The sequence below is a fragment of the Meleagris gallopavo genome, chromosome 4 (genome assembly GCF_000146605.3).
Source record: "Meleagris gallopavo isolate NT-WF06-2002-E0010 breed Aviagen turkey brand Nicholas breeding stock chromosome 4, Turkey_5.1, whole genome shotgun sequence".
In the NCBI taxonomy this organism is placed as follows: Eukaryota; Metazoa; Chordata; class Aves; order Galliformes; family Phasianidae; genus Meleagris; species Meleagris gallopavo.
In genome coordinates, this window is record NC_015014.2 from 41,114,087 (window position 1) to 41,139,887 (window position 25,801).

Consider the following 25,801-nt stretch of genomic DNA (forward strand, 5'->3'; position numbering starts at 1 on the left):
AGTGATCAAAAAGAACTTTGACTACATCAGTATCTATGGCAGATTCATAGCTTCAAACCAAACACATACAAGGAAAAAGAATACTGACCATTAGATGACATGAAACACAATGTCCTATATAGTATGAAGACAATACACTTGAGCTAGCTACTTAGTTTTCATTGAGCTTACTTCAGCATACTGTGGGAACACAACAGAAAACAGCAAGAGGATTCTCCTCTGTCCATCCACCTGTTCTCTTTCCCTCCTCTCTACGTTTATTATCTTGGTCTGTCTAGCATTATAATTTTAACAATAAGAGATATCAGGGAATTTACCTACCAGTGTGATTTTAATTGTCTTTAAATACAACATTTTCCCCTCTGCTGAATGTAAATTAGAGAAATTTATTTTTCAGTACTTATACTCTGGCTTAATTAATTAATGGCTTATTTATTTTCATTTGTTTTTCCCTTTTAACATGGACCTGAGAGAAGTCCTCTGGATCACTTAGCTTAATTCTACAGTACAGTGCCATAATAAAGGCAGGTGAGAAACTCATTTGACAGAAAATCTTTATTAGCACTCTATTAAGTATTCCTCATTACCTCAACATCTAGTGTGCAAACTCCCTTAAGCTCACTTTTTAACATAAGTGGGATCAGCAGTACTATACTGATGTGAAAAACTATGAACACAATCTGAAGATAAGTCTATCTTCTCCTGAACAGATTTTTTTTCCTATACAAAAAATAAAGATGCTTTTTCACCTCAAAACTATAATGAGGCAGACATGCAAGTGTCCATACAAAAAGCATGGGAAACATTACACAATTATATGGAAAGCAGGAGATGAGATGAAAGGATCAGAGCAAAGAGTAAAAAAACAACATGGTATTGAAAAAGTAAGTACATGACACCCCACAGCAGTTGGGCAATTATATACTAAAGTGTAAATCTATGCAGAGCTTATGTTCACTTGGAGTTTGAGCACCAAAGCCAGTCAGTTTTTTCCAGGTAACTCTCAGGCTACTTCTGCTATTTTTAAATAAATATTTTGAGACAAGGATCATCAAAGTAATAGGCAATAGTACTTTGCAAAAACAGAAAGAAAGGAATGCTAGTACATAGGATGATCAGAAAAAAATTCATTTCAGATCATGTGTGAACACAGAAGGAAAGAGAAATAAAATAGTTAGTTACTGCACTCACTTTAGGACACTAGTTTTGAATTGTTCTTGTTTTACATCTCCAGGTTGCCTTTGTAGTAAAACAAACATTTCTATCAATATAGTAGCTATAAGCCTTAACTATGCTAAAGACCTTTTTTTGCTTTTGTTATTTCCCTGCATGCCCGTTGGCAATGTCTCACGAGCAGATGCAGAACACACTGACAAAGAAATTATTGTTAAAAATAAAAATTCCTAACAATATACCTGTGTTTGCACTCAAGAGCTTTGCTGACGCAGCAACAGCAGCTTATATAGCATGCAATTCTTTTACAGTTTGAGCTAAAACCATGAAACATAATGAAGTCTAGTGTAAACTCAATCTTCAAAACATGCTTCTCACTCATAGGGTTTTGTTGCTCATTTAAATCTCCTGAAATTCTAACCATGAATGAGCAACAGCTAAATGAACGTGGCTTTTTTCTGCCTTTCCACCCAGAGCCTTTAGTCTAAAAATCTCTGGATTCTGAGAAATTTCTGTATTTCTCCTGTAATTTGTACTCAACATAGGCAGTAAGTGCAACATATAAAAAGATAAGCTGTGCCCTACCTACCCAGGTACCTCTTCTTTAATATTAGGGAAGATGTGTGTAAATAACATGCAATAAATAAATGGCTTTCACTGTCTTGTCTAACATTAACTGGAGGGGTATAATGGTTTTATGATTTTCAGTTATCAATATTCCATATCATAGCATCATGTAATGCACTGGGGGTTTAATTGCTGATGCTCAAGTTCCGGGTGCCTATCCACAGGAGAAGAAGAACTACATTTCCCCAGGGGGCTTTGCAGTCAGCGAGGAGATATAATTCCTGGCAAGGTCACCTGATGTTCTCTTCTTCGCCTGTGCTTCTCTGTCTGCTTTTCTTCAATGGCTCAACAGGACTGCACTTCTCACCTCAGCATTGTGATGAGGCCTATCCACCTTTCAGACACACTCTCTCTCCGTCATTATGTTTTGCTGATACTATATTTAGTAAACTAGTTTGTTTCACCTCAGATTGTTGCTGCTGTTTTCAATTATTTTGGGGTTCCCCATTTCCCTTTTTCTGGAGGCGCAGATCCACGGATCCCTCCACCCCGCTAGTCACAGAACTGGGCCAAACCAGCCCGTAAACCGTTGACAAGGGGACAGGGAGAGGAACTGGTTTAAAAATTGTGCATGCAAACTGGAAGACACAGATTGCTAAAAACAATTTGGATAAAGTAAGCTAAAAAATTCCAAGAGCATATTTACTGCACTACAAATCCAAATGGACATTGACCAGTCTAAACCTGAGTTACTCTGATGTAAACCACTTCAAAAAGGGGCAGGGTGCAGAAGTCAAATACTCTGAACAAACTATTTCACTCTCAGATACACTTACTGATTTGTATCATTTACTGATACAAAGTTAGCAGTTATCTCCACAACTACCTGAGGCCTGGTAACAACGTTAAGCCAGAGACATAATCTTGCCCATTTCATGAATTTTTTAAAAACATTGATTCACTCATATTTAAAATACTGTATTGTACTTACCAGTTTTGGAGTTTATTGAAAAGAATCCCTGTGGATTTCCACTTGTAATCTTGTATGTTAGTTTTTCACTTGAGCTAGAATCCGGATCAAATGCCTCAATTTGAATGACAGATACATCTTTAGGTGAGTTTTCCATGACTTCTGGGTAATAAACTGGTTCTGTTGTCTGAGGAGCATTATCGTTAACATCCCCAACTTCTATGTAGATTTCAATGAAAGATGATAAAGGCACAACACCTTGGTCTGTTGCATAAACGGTCAACCAGTAATGTGAAGTAGTCTCACGATCCAGGTGATCAGCAGTCTCTATAATGCCTGTTTAACCGGAAGAGAAAGAAAGAGAAAATGATCAATACACAGAAGTGTGTAGAAATGGAGAAAAAAACAAGTTTAAAAAAAAAAACAAAAAACAAAAAAACCAAAACACCCACCACGGACAAAAATCAGAAAGTTCAAAAGAACTGACATTGATACTACAAACTCAGATAATATACAGACACAAACATGAAAACTAACCTGAAATCACAAAAATAAAATCACTACAGCAGTTTTCAGCAATTATGTATTACAGAAATTAAACAGTATACTACCATTCTTTGAGATTTATTAGATCAATTAATACTATTCAAAAAAGCTATTTTGCCTAAAAGATAAAACGTAATGAATAATTTGCAGTCCTTTGGGACTTGAATTCCCCTCTTTATTCATCATTGATTATAATTAATTTTATACCACATTAAACTGATTTGGATGCCAAACTCTTGAACTGTTTACCATTATGCATATTAAAGAGCAGCTACTTAAATGTAAAATATTCTTATCTACAGGTCTAAATTACTTAACTGAATTTTCATAATATGTGTAACTATTCAGGTTCACACTGAAATCTCAAAGAAAAGTTAGATCTGAAATTAATCTTCATATCATTAAGACCAACCACTGTCTGCCATTACTTTGTCAATAAAAAGCAACACTTAGCTCAATTTTACATTCATAAAATGAACTTTAATTTAAGAACAGCTAGAGAATTCACAAACCTCACACTGGAATTAGTCTGAACCAAAACTAAATAAATCATGAGGGACTTAAGTTTTTATCCGCTAGGAAACTCAGTTAAGGAAACTCAGATCTACTTTTAAAAACATCTTTCTCTACGAAGTATGCTCATAACGTGTTATATATAAAAAAGTAATGATGTGGCATGAATTTGACTAGGGGTTAATATGTGTTCATAGAGCCAAGACACCATAGAAGCTTGCATTTTTCTTTTCTTGATCCAGTTGTTCTTACATGTTGTCCTATCTGAGATGTTTTCTAAATGGAAGCTACTGAACCTGATACATACATAGGATACATAGGATATGGGCAGAGTAATACCTTGCAGCCATTTGCTGTGCTCATCTTGAAAGGCTCTGTCATGGCTCTAGTTAATTTATTTATCATACTCACACACAGCAGGCCTAATTAGTAGAGGAGCCCAGATGAGTCAAAATATCATGGCTCCAGGATTCTAGATATATTCATACGATGTGATGCAGCCCTTGTCTTGAGCTAATCTACTCTCCGCAACGTACATATAGTCAGTAAAACAGGACTTCAATAAACTATGCCACTACACTTCTACAACAATTCCTCAGGAAAGAAACTAACTGTAATTAGTTAGTTCCATGCACTGCAGAGACTTTTTTATTATGCAATATTTAAGCTCAGCAAAATGAGATAAATATTGAGGAATCACTCCTTTGCTCATTACTTTCCTTGCTCTGTGGGAAGCAGCATAAAGGTTTGATGTCAATCATCCTACATTTTAAGCTGTCAATAAGATTTCAGAACGGCTGTAGGGCATAGCAGCTAATACCTAAACCTGCAGTACAGCTGTGTATAGCATTTGCAGCAACACAGCATTACAGAACTACCACCAGGTGTCAGTGTGGAAATTGCTTTTGTATAGTCTCAAACCGGAACTGGGATAAAAAGGAGGGGCAGGTAATACTGCAATTTGAAAATATACAGGCATTACACAGTCTATAACAGCTTTCTTGAAAGCAAACTGATGGCTTTGTAATTTCCTTCTTTGCAGATGAACACCAGAAAACAGATCTAGTCGTTCATTTTAAGGACACTTACATCTTACAGTCCCAATCTCTCCTCCTCAGAATTTGTAATTTTTTATGGCAGTCTTGTTATAAAAAAATTCACTAAAGCCACTATGTTTTTGCTGTGGCTACTTGCACAGTTTCTCATGCTAATGTAAAGAGTAAATTTAAATAGGACACCATAAATCTGCTCTTTCAAAAAAGAAGATGCAGTCTTGAGCACCCTGTTATGTGGATTCTGTTTTTGTAACTCTACACTGCACCTTTTGCAGTCTCTGCTTCAGCCAGAAGACTTGCCTGGTAGTAAAAGCACATGTGAATTATTCTGGCCTCAACTGTAAACCTAATGCTGGATATGGCACAAAAGCATTTCAGCTTCAATATGGATAGATTCCCTGCATGCCCCAGAACATTTTGTAAAACCTTCATGTCCTACCAAACACCAGACTGGCTGTTGTAATTCCCTCTTAGCAGGGCTCCCATTAATGCTGCTCTGTTGCTTGTGATCTGTGCAGAACACAGTGGGCATGATTATGTGCTGCACTGAGCAACCATTATCATTTTACACCTGTACTGCATTCCTAACACTATCTACAGCAGAAGTGGCAGATTCATTTTAAGATAGCTTTGTCTGATTTTAAAGAAACAGGAAGGGAGACTCGTGGTAATGGAGCACTCCTGCAATCTTCCCAACTGGCATCTGCAGTTTCTACTACCTTAGTTATCTAAGCCTACCTCAAGTCAAATAAATAAATAAATAAATAAACAAACAAATCCGACCAATTTGCCTTTCCAAATTGTCACATTTCAAGAGTCCATACCCAAAAAGGGCAAAGGGGGAGACAAATAAAGAGTACAACACCAAAACAAGTATTTCAAGAAGAAATATGTAAAAACATTATGTGGATGAAAAGGCAGTGCTGTACAACAGAGTAAACGTGGCCAGCTTTATTTATCACTTCATTTCTCATTTCAAATTAGACTTGTATGTCTGGTGCTATTGCTGTATATTTTATACTGACTTTTGCAGAAATGGCCAATGAAAGGTCTGTCATCTGTCTGATCACCAGACCACTGAATAAATCATATTACACTGATGTTTACCCAATAGAGGAGCTCTAATTCTCAAACATTTCCCATTTTCTACAGGGCCACCCATACTCCCTGCATGAATAGAAACAACATGAAACGTTTTTCACTAAAATTACTCTCCCATTTTTATCATGTTTCTCACTCAACAAATACACCTATTAGATGAACAATTTTTTCTGTATGCTCTGCTCATTACAATCCCAAACTACAAGAAAAAACAACTAGACAAAACATTTTATGAACATTCAGACATGCAAAATATGTCTATGTAACTGTTTACATTTAATGCTTATTAACAGATTAATTCCTGAACAAACTTTTCCTAGAGATGAAGCCTACTTTAAAAAAAAAAAAAAGTAATAATAATAATCACCATTCATCCTACTTACAGTTTAAAGCAGATGTACTGGACAGCTGTGTATGCAAGCTGGAAAATTTATTCGACATTACGCATAGTAAGGGGATTATTGTGACAATATTATGAATGAAGACTCAAGATAACATTCCTCCAGTACAAAAGCCACGTCAAAGAGTTTCCCCTCTGTGCTCACCTGCTGAGGAGTGGTGGAGCTCCCCACGTATATTTCTCCCACATTACTCACAGCTCCCAGAGCAGACAGGGATGGGATGAGTGCACTATCAGCGACTCAGCTCTCCTCATTTTGCTGCTGCCCAGCAACAAAATGGAGCAGGGTACTGAGCCAGTGCACAAACCTGGGCAGAGGTTGTACAGGGTGGAGGCAGTCACTGAGTACCAAAACTGAATTTCTTCAGGTCTTGCACGAGCACTTTTGCCAGAAAGCATGAATGTGGATTTTTTCCCCTCTCTAACTAACGTACAAGCTGACCTTACATCAGCCATTACAAAACACCATCCTTTTCTCATTACTTCGATTGAAGTCATTCCTGCTTCAGCAAGTTTAACACTAAATCATTCCTGATTTTGCCTATAGGAACACTTGCAGCTTCATCTTTAACTTCTATGCAACAACAATGAATACAAATGTATGTAAACTTCAGTAGTGTACCTTTTAAAAAATATAAGAACAAAGAAGATTATTTTTTTTTTCTTTTCACTATGATGATGATACTTCTGCCCACTCACAGATCGAGAACTAGTTCTTAAAGTATTACTGGTCTACCAACTTAGTCCTTTTGCAAGCTTTGACTTACAGCAGCCTATTTTTATATTTTTTCATGCTTCTACAGCACGAAGCTATGAAAGCCAATACTCATGGAATTCACAAAGTCACTGGCTTCTAGCTCTAGCGTTCTCAAGACAGAGAACAGAAAACTGATGGGAACTCAAACATCAAAAAAATAATAAAATCAATCCAAGAAAGAGTTCATTTGTTTTAATCTTGCGCTCAGCCAGAGCCTTTAGGTACCAGCAAGATGCTAATCAGCATCATCAATTTCAGCAGCATGATTTGGCTTCTAAGAAGTATTTTCACTTTTTTCTTCCAATGGCAGAAAGCACATTTAGGGAATACAACTTAAGTATTTCTATTATGTATTCAGTATGTTGGAGGCTCTTTCTCTAACTCTTCTCCCATTCAAAGAAAAATCTTTAGTCAGCAAATTTCCCATTCTCTATGCTGAGGCAAATTGGTAATCTTAACTTTTATAAACCATTTGCTTTTTATGTAGCAAGACAAGTAGATAAATCTCCCACAGAGCACCAGTAGAGAACCTTCAACATACATGGCAATCCCTAAGACCTGTAAATATTATTTGTCATAAAATATGATGAAATGAATATTCCAAAAATATTTTCACTTCGCTAGATATGCAATCTTTAAGCTTTTCAGGTGCTTAGATAAAAATATTTTTATTCATCAGTCATTAACCACCATAGGGGAGAACAAAAGAGCTCTGATGAAATGTTTCTCAGTCATCTACAAGACAGCATCAGAACTGACTTCACAATCTTCATATATCTAAAATTTTAGACTAGCTATTGTTACCATTTGATGCAATAGGGTTTTTCTATTGATTTCATTAAAAGAAGGTGAAAGTCCCGAACAAATACAATAGAATACAAGCAAGACAGAAGTCAGTAAGAAGCAAGAGGCTGGTTTAAGAACATGGCAACTGAGCTAAGACTGGAACATTAAACCCAACCTTGCCAGAAACCAACACTACTTCCAATTTTAATCCCATAGCCCAAATCACTATAACCAAAGTCACTCTTAAAACAAAAATAAACATATAAATCCATCTCAAATCTGATAGTCTTGCGTAAGCCAATTTTATCTAATTAACAAACGCTCAAACTGTAATACCCCCAATTCCAAGGGATGATCCTCCTTAAGTGTGCTTATCCATGAGAACTCTCATTAACAATATTAATGATTCTGTAATGGAAATCAAAACCTGCAATCATTTCTCAGCAAAGCATGAAAATGCAGTTTAGTCAAATTTGCCCTGGGAATGACAGCTAAAACAAAGTAAGAGAAATCCCTGGCCTGGAACACAGTTCTTGAAATCTGATTACAAACTTAACTAATCAGAATTCTAATAAGCTGGGCCAAGCAAAAACCTTCTTCAGATGCTTTAAAAGACATCTCCAGGGTAAAAAGGAAATATTTTAACAACAGGTTAAAACACAGATTTTGATCAAATATGACCATCAATGAATGACCAATACAGGCTAAAGACTCACAAGTAAGCAGATGCACATTGTTGCAACCAGAGGCATACTGTCCCTCAGTGGCAGCAGCCTGTACAACACAGTCTGTAACTTTGTCCTGAGGTCTGACCAAACTATAAATCACTGGAATACAAGTTAGCACTAAGGTCTATACGATCTTTTCAATTAAAAATAGAATGAGAGGTGATAAACAGCTTAGCACATACTGCTGCTTACCACCTGAATCTCTCCTGCATCTGTATAGGCTGCATCTATTTTCCAGAAAGTTACTGGTATTTATGAAATCAATTTTTTATGCAGACAAGGGTGCAAAGAATCCCATCTTCCAGAAGTCCACAGGTCTTTTGGTCAAATTTCTGCTTTAACTTCTGTGAAACTTTGCAGAGTTGCTTTAAAACAATGAAATACATCACATCAGACTGTATAAATTCAGAGGTTGTAGCAGATCTGATAGAAATAATAATAATAATAATAATAAAGGAACAGCATCTGGTATAGATGACACAGTGCTTATTTGCTTCCCAGCAGTCCCTAGAGGACTCAAAGAGAACTGTCCATACTCTTTTGTCCTTCACTTCCCCTTGAGTAACTTCTAGAGATATAGTCAAAGCAGGACAACTGGCAAGTGCAATACTGTATAATACACGTTTCCTCCCCTCTTCACACAGTTACTTGGGAGGGTACAAAAAAAAAAAAACCAACCCACGAACATTAACAGCTACAGCACAAACTCACAGAAGACTGGAGCATACTAATTATGCCAGTCTGTAGTACCTGGTATACATTGTGATTCTAGTACTAATTATGACAAGTGACATATCTCAGTTTCTTTCCAATTTTAAAACAATTTTTAAAAAGTCTTCCAGTCAGTTTATCTATATTTCTGATGGACCAGATAACCTCTGGCCATCACCATAGTCAGACACTGGGAAACACCATGAAGTAGCCAAGTACAGCCATACATACTGCCAAGCAGCGTCATGCACCATAGGGCATTCTACCACTCTGCAAAGAAAAAGGTTTTGAAATAGGGAACACACTGAATTCCCAAGTAAAAAACCCTGTACTTTCTCTGTGGCTGCTGTAACTCAGGCCCCTACCAAGCACCAAACTGTGAGGAACAACTGAGCCCCAAGACTACAGTTCTTCTAAAACAGAATCCAATGCCAATAAAATTTAATATTATTTGATCAGACAAATAATAATGATTTAACATGCCAAAACAAAGACATCACAATAAAACATTGGTCTTTATATTAAGTAAATCAACTGCCCTAAAGCACTGAAGATTTCACATATGCCCTGTCACAGAGACAAGGAACTAGTCAGCACTTAAAATGTCAGTTGAAAAGACCAAAATCTCCATCCTGTGAACTTGAAACAATCTCCTTCTTTAGAAGGAATGGAATGAGATTCCTTTTGCAGAAGTGAAATGTCAGCTCGTCCACTGTATAAACATGGCAACATGCCAGGAGAGGCTCTGCACTCTGAGTCGTGAAATACTAAAGACCTGTGGCTGGCAGAGTGAACTTTTAAAAAAGATACACAATCTCTGTCTTTTAGGAGAACTATTTTGATAAATAAACAGAGCTGGAAAAGTGCTAGCCCTTCTTACCTGCTTCACACACGCACTTAGAACAGAAAGCATTACTTGTTTATGCTTCTACAGAAGTGCAACAGCCACTGAGAGAAAAATGATTTACTCTTGAACTTCAGAGCAATTTAAAACTTATCACTGACAACGTGAATGCTTCACATATCAGACTTCTTGCATCTGAATCACACTACAAGCTACACTGTATTGTTTCAGAATACAAATAATCCTTGGTTGCAGCTCTAAGGAAAAGGAGAAAGGGTGAGCAGCTTCTGCTTGGCTTTGACTCATACATGAACGAGAGAGTTCACTGCTTTTCTCTCTTCTCCAAGAGCATCTAATTAAGCACACAGCAAGACTGTAACCTAGCAACAAGCCTTCAATATTGCATTTTGCATAACTCATGAAGAATTCAAATTACTTGTTTGCAAATATACCTGAGGAATATGAATATGCGTTGTTAAGAACTCTGTTTAGTTTGAAATAGCTTCATTATTTCTTTTCAACAACTCAGAGATTCTTCTATTTTGCCTGAGTAAAGCTGAACCTCAAGTTACATTCTGATTTCTCTTTTAAGTAACATTATGATGTTACCTTCCATAAGTACCTTGGTTAGCCCTACTTCAATGTTCTTGGAATAGCAATAATAACAATAATTTAAACAAACAAACAAACAACAAAAAAGCCAATGTTCCCAATCAACAAACCTTGAAAATTTTCGCAAAAAGTTATGTTTGCAGCCTACAGAGTTAAGGTTTTCATGTGCACCCTGAAGGTCCTTAAGTAATACCCACTAGCAACTATCATCCCTATAATTACTTTCTTTAGTATTTACAGCTTGTTACATCTCCATATTTTACATGTTTATTTCTGATAAGTTTCCATACAGTGATGTTACTCCATTTTTTTAAACCATGTTTTTTCTTTTTTATAACTACTAGTTCTTTATAGGTTACTGAAGACAAATAATGACAAAGTAAGGCTTACAATTTTTGCTTCAGAGAACTGTCTGAAAAAAACCTCTCCCAGGAATTGCTAGGGAATAAAACCACTGAAAATAAGCTAAAATTAATATAAATAAACTGGAATCACAAGTCTCTTGTCACTTTTTATAAAGGCAGACCCAGAAAACTGAATGAAAAGTCCGTATTTATAGTTCTTTGAAATAGAAAGCTCTTTTCATTTCATGTTGTGTCTTGTATACTAGCAGCTGAAAAATCATGCTTAGACAGCAGTGTTAAATGGAAAGCAACTCTGTTACTGTTCCAAGGACAAATGGCTCATTTTCTATCATAAATCACTGCTTATGAAGTTTCAAATAAGTTCTCACTAGCAGTATTAGCAAGCTGATGTAACTGCAATGAATTTGCTCAAGTTCTTTAACTGGTAGATGACATTTCCCTGTGGAGCTGCAAGAATGTCAAGCAAGTCATGTCCACCAATGCTTGCTCTCTTCCTGGGGACCAGTTACTGGAAGTTCAGAGAGGTTAAAGGGAAAGAACATCTCAGTAGATCTTTCAGGTCTCCAAAGTACACAGAACTTATGATACAGAAAGCATTATAATCAGCACTAGAACGGATCTGAGATTTTATCAGAACAAAGCAAAATTGAACGTAAGCCTGAATCATAGTAAATGTTACGATTTTTGTCACAAAATCATTAAAGTTCTGATTTCAGAATTCTGAACTAGTTTGCATCTCAAATTTAAGTCCACTGAACTTACATGTAACAAAAGGTATAACCAAATCCAATTAACTTAAGTAATTCTGATATGAGTACAAGTGTACAAAACTCCCGAATTCCATGATGTAACCCTACTGTATTAAAAATAAAACCATTTCTGCATGACACTAATGCAACAACAGAGACTACCTGTTGGGATAGTCAAACATTATTAGTGTCATGTCAAAGTTGGCACTCACCTTCGCAAATGCATAGAAATTACCAATGCATTCATAGTAAAAAAAATATTCTGGGACAAAAACTTGGCATCCAGACAAGCCCAGCATATGGTCAAACCCAGGCCTTGACATAAAACTTAAAGGACAGAACAGTTTATGCATCACTTCTGCACTCCGAACAGATGGCAGTAATTTGAATTGTGTTAAGGGGAGAAAAAGGGTCACAACAGATTTTCACCACATGCAGCTTACAAACAAGATAGATACAGATATTTGAAAATAGAAATACAGAATGACCAATAGCTAAGAGCAGCTATCAGTTAACCAAGCACCTAAAGATAGTACAAAGAGCTAGGAGAAAAGATATGCACAGTTAAAACTCTGCAGCAAACACAGAATGTATTTTACACCATTAAGAAAACAGGTTTTGCACATCCCAGTGAAGCTGGCAAACTAGAACAAATTAGGGTCCAAAAGAAAGAGTTATAAATAATTAGACCTTGCAATATGTTGGCTTGCAATTCCTGCCACATAGCTCTCAGTACATTTGTGCAAAAACAAGTCAAATGAACTGAAAACAGTACTTAGTCTGGTTATAAAGGGGAAAAAAGTTCTAAAAACATGTTCTTAAAATTACCTATGTAAAAGATTACAAACAGAAATTATGATTTGATACTACGTACTCTGGGCTAGGAGTAATAATACACTAAGGTCCACAAAGATTGAACTTTCAGGAAGTCATGGGGTGGTGAGGGGGAATTTCTGCAATTAGAAGATCCCTGATGGGGTTGCCTTAGAACTCAACTGATTACTTCCAGTTCAGAAACTCTTTTGGGACAATGGCAGACAGCGCCTATTGTCAGCCTCATTTACGGTTATTTTAATAGCTCCAGCTTATTTCTTTCAGCTAGACCATTTGTATGTTTCGGACAGGCACTGTAATTGTTATAAGAGGAAAGTTCCATGTTGCTGAGACTCAGTGTAGAGGAACATACCACCCTCTGCTCCAGCATTAGGGGATTAAATGTTAACTTCTCTGACAACTGGAAAAATTACTGTAATACAACCACATAAAAACTATAGTTCTTTGAAGAGAAAGGAAGCTTGAAAACAAGCTTTGTTATTAACATCTGAAAGAAAACGTTGAAAAACATGACTCCACTATGGAAGCTACATCAGAGTTACAACAGGTTTATGGAGTATTAGTGAAAACAGAACAAACTGCCAGCAGATTCTGTGCCAAACACTGCTTTCAGTACCCACAAAAGCATCATCTCACTCTGCTGGATGAACAAAGTTTGCAAAAATCTGATGTAAAACAGGTCCAGTTATCCCTTACTCAGGATTCTTGCCTCCAGCTAGACAATTGGCTTCTGTGTCCCAAGAAATACAATTACTTCAATTTTATGATGACTATGTAACTACGTTTAAGCAAAAAAAAATTTGGAATAATAGCAGCTACATTATTCACCTTAAATCCTACTCTTTTAATTCTTGGTCATGCAGTTGTAGAATTATGGTGGAAGCTGTCTGAAATTAAGAAATAACAGAAGAGTTGTACAACAGGCCTCGTATTTGTTTAGTCAGAGCAGTAAAGAAGATAGTCAAATTTTTTTGAGTGTGTATACTTGCAAGTGTAGAAGAAATGCAAAAGGTATTTAAGCTGGTATGTTTATAAGAATTTGTACATATACTCACACAAATGAATAAGCAAGTACTTAAGAACTGCAGCTTCACTCAGTAAATCTTAACCATCAGCTTTTCTAGTTCTAAGGAATTGTTGACAAAGTGAGTAGTTATATTACCACTCCAATAAATTTAACTGGGAAGTAGGGAACCTCTGAAGGGGAAATTCCTCTGCAAATGGCCTCAGGAATTTCAAGACTAACTGGAGTTGACAGATTAACCTGGGTCCCCCTTAGGCAGAAGAAGAGGACTACAAAAAAAAAAAATAATAATAATAATGAGACTCACAGGGAAGGCAATTACACACCAGAGCAATGTGTTTAATTGTATAGAAACTAATTTGTTGATCCAGAAGGATGGAGTTGTTTAGTCCTCTGCAAACTATTAAAATACCTGGGCAGTTCTGAAATAAGTATATTCACTTTTTGTCTGTAAATATCAAAGTTCAATGACTGCCCTAAATAAAGAAGATTATTCCAGGTATCCCAAGAATCTTTTTCCTACATACTGAGCATTTTTCTCAGCTTCCTTTCTTGATTTCAGCTTGAACAGTTACAGCCTACCTCATATACCTTCCATAAAAGTCATTTTGAAAGCCCAACAAGCTTGACAGAGCAGTCCCATTGTGTAGCAAGAAGCAATTACAGCTGTGCTTCATGGCAACACTGGTCATTTTGCTTCACAGCAAAACTGATATTTCAGCACATGCATGTTAGCTATATTAATTTATGCTGGACTACTGCAATTTTGCTTCAAGCTTTCAGTCTCCAGACTATTTTCAGGTGCAGAAACTGCTGGTGAACACTGACAGTTCCCCAAGCAGGTCTGAGCAAGAAAGGACACTGATACATATGAAAAGGCAAGCAGCATGCTGTGAAAAACTGCAAGCCAGGTTGCTACTGCTGTTCACGTTATTGCACCTGGTAGCTATATACACAACAGCACTTAATAACTGCCAACAGAAACACTGTTCCCAAGCAGATTTGTCTGTACAATAAGGAGCTGGTGTATCTGTGGGTATGGGAGTGAAGAGAACAAAGAAATCAATGAAGTCATGAGATCAAAGTATCCAGGACTCAGTGACATCAAAAGACATCTGTCCTTGTTCTGTGACACACCATTTTGTTAACCTTCAAATCGTCCACTTATTTATTTACTTTATTTCTACTCATGTATCCAGAGAAGAGTCCACACCAATAAGTACTTGTTGTACGAATTCTACATTATTTGCCTTTGCACATGAATCAAAATAAACAAGAAGCCATTGTTTGTTTATGCACAAATACAAACTTCAGGATAGGCAAATCATGAAGATGAAGAAATTAGAAAAGATTTTAAAGAAAAATTCATTTTCTTCAGTGATAAGTATCGTAACAAGAAGACGAGAAATCCTCCACATTTAAGTAAAACATCACAAGTATACTGAAGAATCAATATTTAACATCTAAAAAGGAAAGATGCACCTAGAAAATTAGAAATGACTTCTCAGATGTCAAGCTTACTTATTTGCAAGTTCCCTGGTGGTTGTTTTTTGTTGTTTTTTTTTCCCCCCTTTACATAAATAATGGATAACTGCCTGCACAGTTATATTTGAAACTATCTGGAAGGAAAGAAAAATTACAGAAGATACCAGAAGCTAAGGCATATTAACTACTAGAAAAATAATAATTGGTAGGTTTCATTTGCTCCATATTTGTTGCTTAAAAATAGAACCTACAAGGATTTAGATGAACAGACCAGAAAGCAACTCTGTTAGAATTTCTGCTGGAAACCTCCATTAGTTACTCCCCATGAAAACATTTTTCATTGAAGATAACTCTGGACCTTTAGTAAAAACATCAAAAAGAATGAATGATGTGAATGCAAGCGTGTAATTCTTGGTCAAATAACAAGATTCACTGTTACTCTGTGGCAATTAAAACTGGATCAACTTTTGCTACGCTAACATACAGTGTTAAGGAAAGAACATCAATACTGTATGTATCTGATATACCATGTGGACACAGAATACATTATGTTCCTGCTTAAAGAAATTCATAGAATTTGCAGAAACTAGAAGTAGAGTTATATCACGTGACCTTCCCAAATGTTCATTTTTGTGCAAGACAGTTCACAAAAATGCTAGCAATTCTTGTGCTTAATTTGAGTGAGCAAAAAAAATTTCAAAGGTATTTTTAATCATCCTTGGAATTACAGACGTATGTTTCTAACTCCATTTGCTCCTATCATCACCTACTAGGTTAATATTTAGTGCAGATTATATGGATTAAATTTGGAGAGATCTTGTTCTCTCTCCCATCATCATTCTCTTATTATTAAACTGTTCATATCAGAATTGACTTGTCACTTGTGCCAATGACAACCTCACAGCTCATCTTTCACTAACACAGTAACACCTGTATTTTTCTTTGTTTTCATATTATTTTAAAGAAAACATTCTTCCATGCCGACTCACTAGATCTTTCTTCTGTTACCATCTTTGGGACAGATAGAGCTAAGTCCAAAATGTCAGAGTTCATTGTAAGTATTTTTTAAGCAAGAAGGGTGATTGAGAAATGCTCATTCTATGATATTTTTTAATATTTGCAAGCACAGTTCTTAATCTCCGGGCTTCTGTTCTCACTTAACACAAGCTTCCCTTTGGAAAGCTAACTGAAAGCGTTATGACCTAGGGAGAATTATGAACTGGTTAGATTCATATTTTTTCCCCTCAGAGTCATGTTTTCCCCATATGTAAAAGCAATCCCTTTTTATATGCTTTTACTTTAAGGTGTTCTCCACAAACCCTAGCAACCAAAAATATTACCTGTACTAGCTAGTAGCATAGGTGTGGAAGTACATCCTGAAGAGAGATATATTGAAGAGAGTCACATTTCTGACTAATCTGCTGAAATTGGTACTATATTACTCCCTTAAACTATCTTTAAAGTGAACTACGGTATCAGACTTCCTTATGCAAAGGCAGTCACCTCTTCTCCCCACCCAAAGTAATTAACATTCCTTGCACAGGCAGCTGGACATTTGTTAATCATTAACTGTTCGAGTAAAAAGGTTTGGGGGAGAAACTGTTAGCCGTTCTTCACAATGCTACACACACACACAAAACAAAAAAAACCATCTTTAACATAGAGGATTTAGTGAACAGGGCGACATTATTTACAGTAAAAATGAACCTGCTGTATTATCACAGGATGTTCAATATTTTGTTAATAATATCTGTCTTTGTGATGCTTCCCAGGTTCAAAGCTGAGTAATTTGCTCAGGAATTGTATCAATTAAAAAACAGTTATTTAATAAAACAGAAGAAAAAAGGTATATTTAAAAGTAAGAACTATGCTATTAATCTCTGAAGCAGTAAAATACATACAGCCAGAATTGTAACACCAAATATAATAGATGCATAACCAATGAACACATTCCAATCTTATCTAGAATCACTTTGATTCACTTTACCTTGCTTTCATTACAGGAAGGGCACAGCAAGGGCATTCCTCTCAGATCAAACAGAAAATTCCATAGACAGAAGTTTCCACATGTCTGATTCGTTGCAGATTAAGCCCTTATCATTAGACAGCAATCTCTAATTTTCATAGAAACAGGATATACCCTGTCCTGGCAAATCTACACGCAAAGGATCTGGGGGAAAAGCAAAATCTGTAGAAAGGAGATGTATTCCCACTGAGAAAGCTACTCACATCACTTTTGTAGCTTTGAAGAAATTGTGGAGATTATTATTAACGTAAAAGAATTTTTGTAAAAATTCACATACATTCTCCATTCATACATTCTATCATAAGCTTCTTAATACTGCAAGTTTTTCAAGTTGTGCTACCAAGAACCCCCTCTGTGCATAAATATCAGTAGGACTACAGGCAACACGTGAAGCCTGTATTCATTCTTAGCGCTTAGGCTACAAATTCTTCATTTCTTCATCCATACAATTGCAGCAATTCTGTAACATTCAGGCACATTTACCATTACACTAAAATGAGAAGGTTTTGTTACCTATACTTCATCATATAAAAATTCTCAAAATGTAAAATCCTCTAATTCTTAGATTCAGTAAGAATTTCTACACAAATATGGACAAAAATAATCGCAGGACTTCTTTATTTCCTGTATAGAGGTGGTTTCAGACTTTTAACATTAGCAAAAACAGTCTATTGTGTAAGTACTCAAAAGCTTGATTTACTGTACGTGCAGGTTTTTGAACCAATCCTTGTCAGTGAAGATTATTCTAAAAAGTATATGCATTTCTAGTATCAGTGATGCCTCAATAACAACTCTGCACAGATATACAACTGTAAGCAGAAAGAGCTCAAACAGTGTTACTACTGGTAGGTAGGTCAAGACCACTTGCATCCACCAGCTTGGCAGTCAGCTCTTTACAAGGAATGTGAATGTATCAATTTATCCTGGTTCACAAATAAATTGCAGTTAAATAGAAGCAGCTATTAGAAATACGAATAACACAGAGTTTGGGGAAGCTTGCTTTCTAAATAGGAAAATTACCTTACAGTCTGTTGCTAGATTCTTTTTCCAAAATTCAGTCTTTGATGACACTGGAAAGCTAGAGGTTTTTATTTTTTATTTTTGTTGAGTACCAAAGAAACTCCTTCTTGGTCACATTCAGATGACTAAAGCAATCAAGTCACAGACTTAACAAGAATTATACATAGATTGTAAAACGGACCCACAAACCATAGTTGCAGCAAGGCCAAAAGTATTTTTAGACCCAAGATTTAAAGCTGCAACTACCACATGTTATAAGTTGTGGAAGTTTGCCAAGTATTCATGTAGGCTGGTCCTTTGTTAAATATGTCCAAATGCTGTATGATGAAAGTTTAAAATCTTCAAAGAAAAGAATAAACATTATGTAATCATTTTCGAGCTCCTCACTTTTGACCTTAATATGTACTTCAAAAGCTAAGCAGATGCTTAGTAGGAAATAAATCCCCAACTCAACAGATGTACCAACAGCTATATGGCAAGATGCACCTTCCATAGCTTCTGGCAACCCTACACTTCTATTATTCCTCTCTCACAAGAGCTTTTCAAGTCAAAGAGAAGCCTAAACAAGTTAATAGGCCCTTAATATGTACTCTGCTGTCTGAACTGATTGCTGTTTATAAGGTAATCCCTAAGACCACATGTGTCTCAGCCTGGGCTCATCTCCTACAGAGAGGCAGCCCTTAGGCAGCTCTGCTTTCATAGAACCAAATTGTAGCCCACTCAGCACCTTTCACAACAAAACAATCCTTCACTTTCAGCAGGAGAAGAGGTAGGGATTGTATGGAATCTCTGTTTGGTCACTCTGAGGTAATGCTTTGCTCAGCAGGATACCTAAGAAAACTTCCAAACTGCTTTGGAAGATCCCCCAGCCACAGCAAAACACATCATGAATATGTTTGTCTAAAACTAATTTAGATTCTTCCCAAGACACATTCTAAAAGTAACATTAACAACCAAATAGCACTTAGTGATTTAACACTGTTACAAATGCAAATCATAATTTCCTTCAAAGACTAAAAAAAAAAAGAGAGGTTATCAGCTAGCTCCAGGACAGATAGAACCTGACCCTGCTCCAAATCTAGGCCTTCTTAATCTCTGCTTAACTGAAATTCAACATTAGCTTCAAATGCCCTGCTTAGCTCTAGCACATGTGACTCGTCTGATCAGAAGCCTAAACGTATGAGAATCATCCCACAAATTAACCCAGTGGCACCTTCACTGCCAGACCTTAGCCTGAATGAACACAATTAGACCTTAAGTACAGTAGTGCAAAGCTGCAAAATGTAGCCTCGATTACAGGTTAACCAGACAATCCCTTCAGAACGTGGACATGACTAAATGTAGGCGCCAGGCAGCCAGGCTGCTGGTTCCAGCAATAAAGCAATACAACACACACCCACAGTTATCTCTTAGGGAAAAGCTTCCTGGATTGCTTTTTGGATAGCAGAGAACTTTGGATTGGTCTTCACTCTAGTTGACAGCAATTTCCAAATCTAAATTCCAGTTATTCGAACAGACACAAATTGTATTTAGCTGGTTCTACGCTTCTTAAAAAAAAAAAAAGTTTTAAGTTTTTCAATTTTCCTTAACACTAAAAAATATTTAAAGACAATAGTAAGCTGCTGTTACAGCTATTTGTGCCAAATGCCTCACTATTAAAACCATAACAAATGAGTGGAAAATATATTTTAGTCGCATGAAATTTTAAACAAATGTTTTTGAACTCAAATTATTATAGCTGAAGAATACAAATTTGGGGAGGGGGTGTTTTATTTTGTTTCCTTTTTTTTTAACATAACAATTTGTTTCTTGAAGAATAGCCCAAGTTTGGCTCAAGGCCACCAAAGTGAAGTGCCATAATAACAGAGTGAAGCCACATATATCTTCCACTGTGTAATCTTCGCTGTTATTTTCGAGATGATACTGAGCACATCCAAACCATCAGGTATCATTACCTAGAAAGAAGAAAATAATATCCCTTTCTAAAACAGTGTAGGCTATTTTTAAGATATCTATAATCAGCCACCATAAATATGCCTCCTTGATTTAAATGTCCCACACAAAACAGATGCAATTGTCTCTTTCATTGTGCAGACTGAGCTAGGGTTTCAGCTCTGTTCCATTTACTGCATGCCTGACTATCACAGAATAAAAGATAGGATGGGTGTGGGTAATATAACTGGCTTCATTATTTACTGCCACAACAAAATGTTTCTTCTGGAGGAGTTTAAGGGCTCTCCTGCAAAAGGCAAGACTGCCAGAGGAAGAGCTGAAATGAAAATATGTCATCCCATTTATACGAACTCAACCTGTTCTACAATTGCTATTCTTTACCAATTCAATATCAAAGGGAGGAAAGGCCCAGTTAAAGTACAAAATAAACATAATACTGAAAAAACACTGAACAGATAAATGTGCTGAAATATCTTTCTAGATGAAACATCTATCAAATTAATCTCTACTTGCCCCTCCCACTCCTTTTTATAATATTCTTTAAAATTATTTAGTAAACGCCTCTTGCATGGAAAGCCAAGAGAATGTCTTTCTGCATCTCTTACCTAAGCTGCTTACTGTTTCCACAGCAAGGACAGTTCTGTGTGCTTGTTTTTAATAACAATGACAACATTTTTCAAGGAAAAAAAAAATCCATACTCTTTAATCCCATTAATACATAAAAGACATTATCACAAATTCAAAAAAAATCACTTTAATTCCTTTAAGAGCTTTGATCATAGATTATTCAATAAATAAAGGATGTTTGCCCTCGTATTATTTTTCCAAGGATGAGTTTAATAATTTGCACTTGAATTCCAAATGTCAATGTGGCAACTGACTGATAAAGCAATTCCAGAATCCAAGGAATATCCTGCATAAAGCCTTTGATTATGAGAAACTTCTCTTACTCTCATCTCGAATTTCACCCAAATCTCTAGTGCACATATACTACAGTCACCTTTTAGATCTAAATGGCTAACTGAAGTGCTGACATGGCCTCTTATTAAAGAAATAACCTTCCAGTTCAACACCATAGGCCTAAGAACTTAATTCTAAATTAGAATCTATAGAATCTAGTAATAATTCTAGAAGGTTTTGTTTCATTTTGAACAAACTGCATTGGAATAACCTTAAAAATTCTGACTCTGGTACATTTATAGTTCAATCACTGAAAGAATTTAGCTGTAAGGGCAAATCACTTAAAAGAAGTTCGGCAAACAACGTAACCTGGAAGTGCAGAATTGTGTGTGTGAGGTGTAAAACTTCTGAGAAGCTAAATAGATACTTGGGAAATTAGTCTGCACTTGGAGCTTCACTAACATCAGCATCTCAACCAACTAGAGCAAGAATTTCTTGTGCAAAAAGACTGCAACCATTTAGTATTTAGAAATAGTTGGATTACAAGGTGTTTATCTCTTCAAAGAGAGGAAAGAACCACTGAACTTTGCAAAGAGAAAACACTATGTGAAACCCCTCTTAGGAAGAAGTCTTTTTCCCATTTACTTCTCATTTTGATCTAGTCAAAAGATTCACATAAGGAATTATAATGTCAAAAGCTGTGTGCTGATGAGACTGTATCTGTGGACAGAAACTAAGCAGAAAATGTCATTGCCAAATATAAGCAGACTAAATTTTAAAGCACTTCTCACAGTCCACCATATCAAACACACTAGGAATATTCTCTCCTGACTATGAACATCACTTCATCAATCACAGTTTTTAATCTCCTGTTTCACAGTTTTCTTAGAAAAACATTTGGTCAATACTTTTGCTGTTAATAGTGTTCATGGACCTATAAACTAACTAATAGATCTGTAACGATTCAGAACAAACAGAACAGACAGTCACCGGATGGCTCTGACAGCAGCATGGTTGGAATAATTTCCAATTTTCTACTGTATTTAAGGAAAATTTAGGTTCTGTTTGTTTACTTCAAATTAACTTGAGTGAAATTAAATTTTTGTACATACTGATATTTATGATGTACACAAATGAAGTAACAAACTGGAGTACACGTTAGGCGAAACTTCAACACAAAGTATTCATTTAAAGAATGTGAAGAAAGTCCCATATTTGTAAGGCTGCTCAACTACAACTGACTTAACACCAAAATCATACTGGTCTCAGGTTTTATTAAAAATGCCTCTTCTACATTCAAAAGGTTTACAGCTGTATCAGTACAAAAAACCCAGAAAACATTCCCAGACACTAGAATATTGCTGAACTGAGTTTTGACTCTGCCAACTGCCACCCTCCATAAGAGCACCATAGCAGACCATTACCAACAGATGAGCTGGGTGCAGCCACCTTGGTTTAAAGGTGCAACAGTAGTTAGGCCAGATGCAGGCCATCTGGCTTCTGTTTCAGATGACACTGCTGATTTATTACATATGCAACAGGTGCCTAAGTTTTCAGCCCCACTGATGATCATAGTGCTCAGTATTTGGTAATGCCTGTCTTTATTGTTAAAACTCAAGACCAGTGAGTGGTGGGATGATTAAAAATGCTCAAAAGTCAATGAACACCAAAGACACAGAAAATGAAACTGCCCCTTATGTACAAATGTAAATCATACACTGCACTCTCATTAAAGCAATTTTGAAAACACTACAAAGAAACGTTAACATGCTTATTATTTTTTAGCAATGCTCTACCTGTTAAGAGTATAATTCAGTACTTTTTCCTATGTAGTTAAAATCCAATTCGTTCTCTGTAAGAATTACTGTCTTTCCTGCTGGAAATGGTTCTGGTAATATTAAAAATATAGTCTCCTACTCATTAAGCTTTATTGATGGTGTTTTACGCAAATGGAGATAGTGCAATAAAACAAATTTTCCTCTGTATGTCCTCCTTCATATTTTCTACTTGTTACTTTAACAATCCTTATCAAAACAAATCATATTTTCTCAATATGGTAGTAAGGCTACACTTGAAATTACAAGTGATTTCAAGCAAAGACAAAGAAAGAAAACACTACTTACAAACCCTATCTAAATCAAGTACTCCACAAACAGAAAATGATCAGTTTGGGAAACTATTAGAAAGACATATTATTTTTCTGTTGTGCTCTTGTTCTCAAAGCTTTGGAGATGGTATACCAAGTTGAACAGATCCTCGCCCTAATCAAGCATGATATTGTGCCTTTCTCAGTCTGCAAATCACTTTCATCATTTGAAACTTTGTTATTGTTAAAATTGCTGTTATTTTGTAACACATACAGTACCTCACTCTTCACTGAACATTAAGATTCCTGACCACAAGTAACTTAATTACTTGATGAAACATCAGTAATAAGTTTAACTTCAGACTGCCATACACCATTCTGGATCTAGGCTATACTCTGGAAAACATCCACATCTGCAGAAGTTCAGAAGACATTTGCTGATAGGTAGCCTTGCCAGTTGACCTAGTGGGAAATTTCTAATAAGAATGTTTGTAAAACTAGCCATGGTTTATTAACTCAGTTAAATCATCATCAGAAAAATCTGAATAGAATCTATGTGTAACACCTCATACATGGGAGCACAAGAATTCAAGTCTGACTGCTCCAGGATACAGCTGGTTAGACACGATGGAATACAGGGGGATTCCATTTAAAACTTCCTTTGTTTCTCAGCAACACGTTTCAGGATGCACTCTCATTGCCTACAAACACTGCACTGTCCTAGGGCACCTATACTCGCAGTCTGCTGGCTCCCTCAGCTACATAAATTTATGTACTTTCTGCTGCAGGTTCTCCCCCAGCAGTTGCTTCTATTTCTTAGATTCACTCATTTGTCGTGAAACTGAATTGTCTGATTTAATCTATCAACTGTTACACTTAATTTCAGTTCTAGCATCAAGACTGAATGCGAGCAACACTTCTCAACACGCTCTCCCTCTATGATCTCCCACTTTGTTTCTGGAGATGGAGACAGTGTTTGTTAACCTTTCACTGACTACAGTGATAACCAGCAGTTTCATTTTCATAATCTCAGCAGGAATTTGATACAGGTGACTCATCAACTCATTTAAGATGATGTATGCAGCAAAACAGAAAGGATTGTCCATCCTTTTCAGCTCTAAAGTGGCAGTGAAAACAAGAAACATTCTACAATTTAGAATCATAGACGGTCTAACGCTTATGTCCAGCTGAGAACTTCTGTAAGGTTACCTTTGACTCTCTAGAAGTAACAATCTGCTGATACTTACAAGAGGGATGAAAGAAAAGGCCAAGTAATGAGTTATGATCTCCCTCTTTACTCACTTGGCTTCCAGTTAACAATATATAAGCTGGAGATAGCATAAGGCTGAACTTCAAATTAAACTCATTAAAACAATTTGTTTACTTTAGTCATACTTTTAGTAGCTATAACTTCCTGAGGAAATGGGATTTGTGACTTTATTACACTACATATGAAAAATACTTCCTTTTAAGTGACCCGCATGCACGCACTCTATTTCTTACATTGTAACAAAGTAAGATAGAGAAGATGGTACAGAAACTGTTGCAATCATCCTGACATCAGCTTTCCCCTACCATGAGCCAAAAAACGTTACAGTTAAAATACAATCTACTACCAAATTCATTCTCAATGCACTTCTTTCTTTGTCTTCTTGATAAGCATTAGAGATTGAAAGAATTACACAAACTAATTAAAGCAGTTCCTCAGTTTAAGACTATGACATTAGGGTCCCCTGTAAGAGATTTACTTCTGAGACCTTAGGGAGAACTGCAGACAACCAACCTATGAAAATTACCTGACCTAAGTCAAAGGTAAGACTCAAAGAAAAAAAAAAAAGTATTAAAAAACTAGTAGCAAAGTTACATTAAGCTCTCTCTTGAAAATTTTAGAATAAATGATAAAAATATAAACCACTAATACAATTTGGATATTTTGAAATGGAATAGTTAAAAAACAAACAAATCAAACACCACATAATAACATGGAAATAATAACAAATGCTGTGCCTAGTACTATGTGATGTTTCTAACATCAATCATCTTAGTTTTTTTCTGCAAATGTGACAGTTGTCCTTGATTTCTAAGAAGCAAGAAATAAAAGAACTCTTCTTAGCCAATAGAGTTAACACCAAACAGCTTCCGAAATCCAGTTTATCAAACTTTGAAGGGAAGTGTAGTGTGATGCTCTCAAAGACAGAGGGAAACTTGAGGGTAAAATCAGAAAATCCGCTTAGCAAGCTGAAAAAGTCATCAAGTTGTTTGCAGATTTCCTCTTTCACACACTCTTCAATGTGCTTTCTTGGCTAATTATCAACCTGCTCCCTGTATCAAGGCCAGATCATTTTGAAGAGCATGACAAAGATTCTAGTAAGTATAAAGACTGCCTTCTGTAACAACGCTGATGATTTCTCAGGAAAAAGAAAAGATTAAAAACCCACTAACTTGAGACAGATTTTAAGCTACATTGTCAAGCTTTTAGATGCTCTACATTCCATCATCAGTTCCTTGGTTTACTTCAAAATATGAAGAAAAACATGCCCAGCAAACACATTCTTCCCCACTTAAGCGTCTTAAGAAGAATTTGTTCCCTAAGATA

At 36.1% G+C, this 25,801-nt stretch overlaps 1 protein-coding gene across 3 annotated transcripts in view; it reads right to left on the bottom strand.

Annotated features, from left to right (window-relative positions):
• The window catches only part of FAT1 (FAT atypical cadherin 1), a 95,497-nt gene that overhangs the window by 65,485 nt on the left and 4,211 nt on the right, over positions 1-25,801 (bottom strand). For all 3 annotated transcript variants that reach the window (XM_003205777.3, XM_010710068.2, XM_010710067.2), the window contains exon 2: positions 2,732-3,046. In XM_003205777.3, the coding sequence (XP_003205825.1) occupies positions 2,732-3,046 (315 nt within the window). The remainder of the gene's footprint in view (positions 1-2,731; positions 3,047-25,801) is intronic.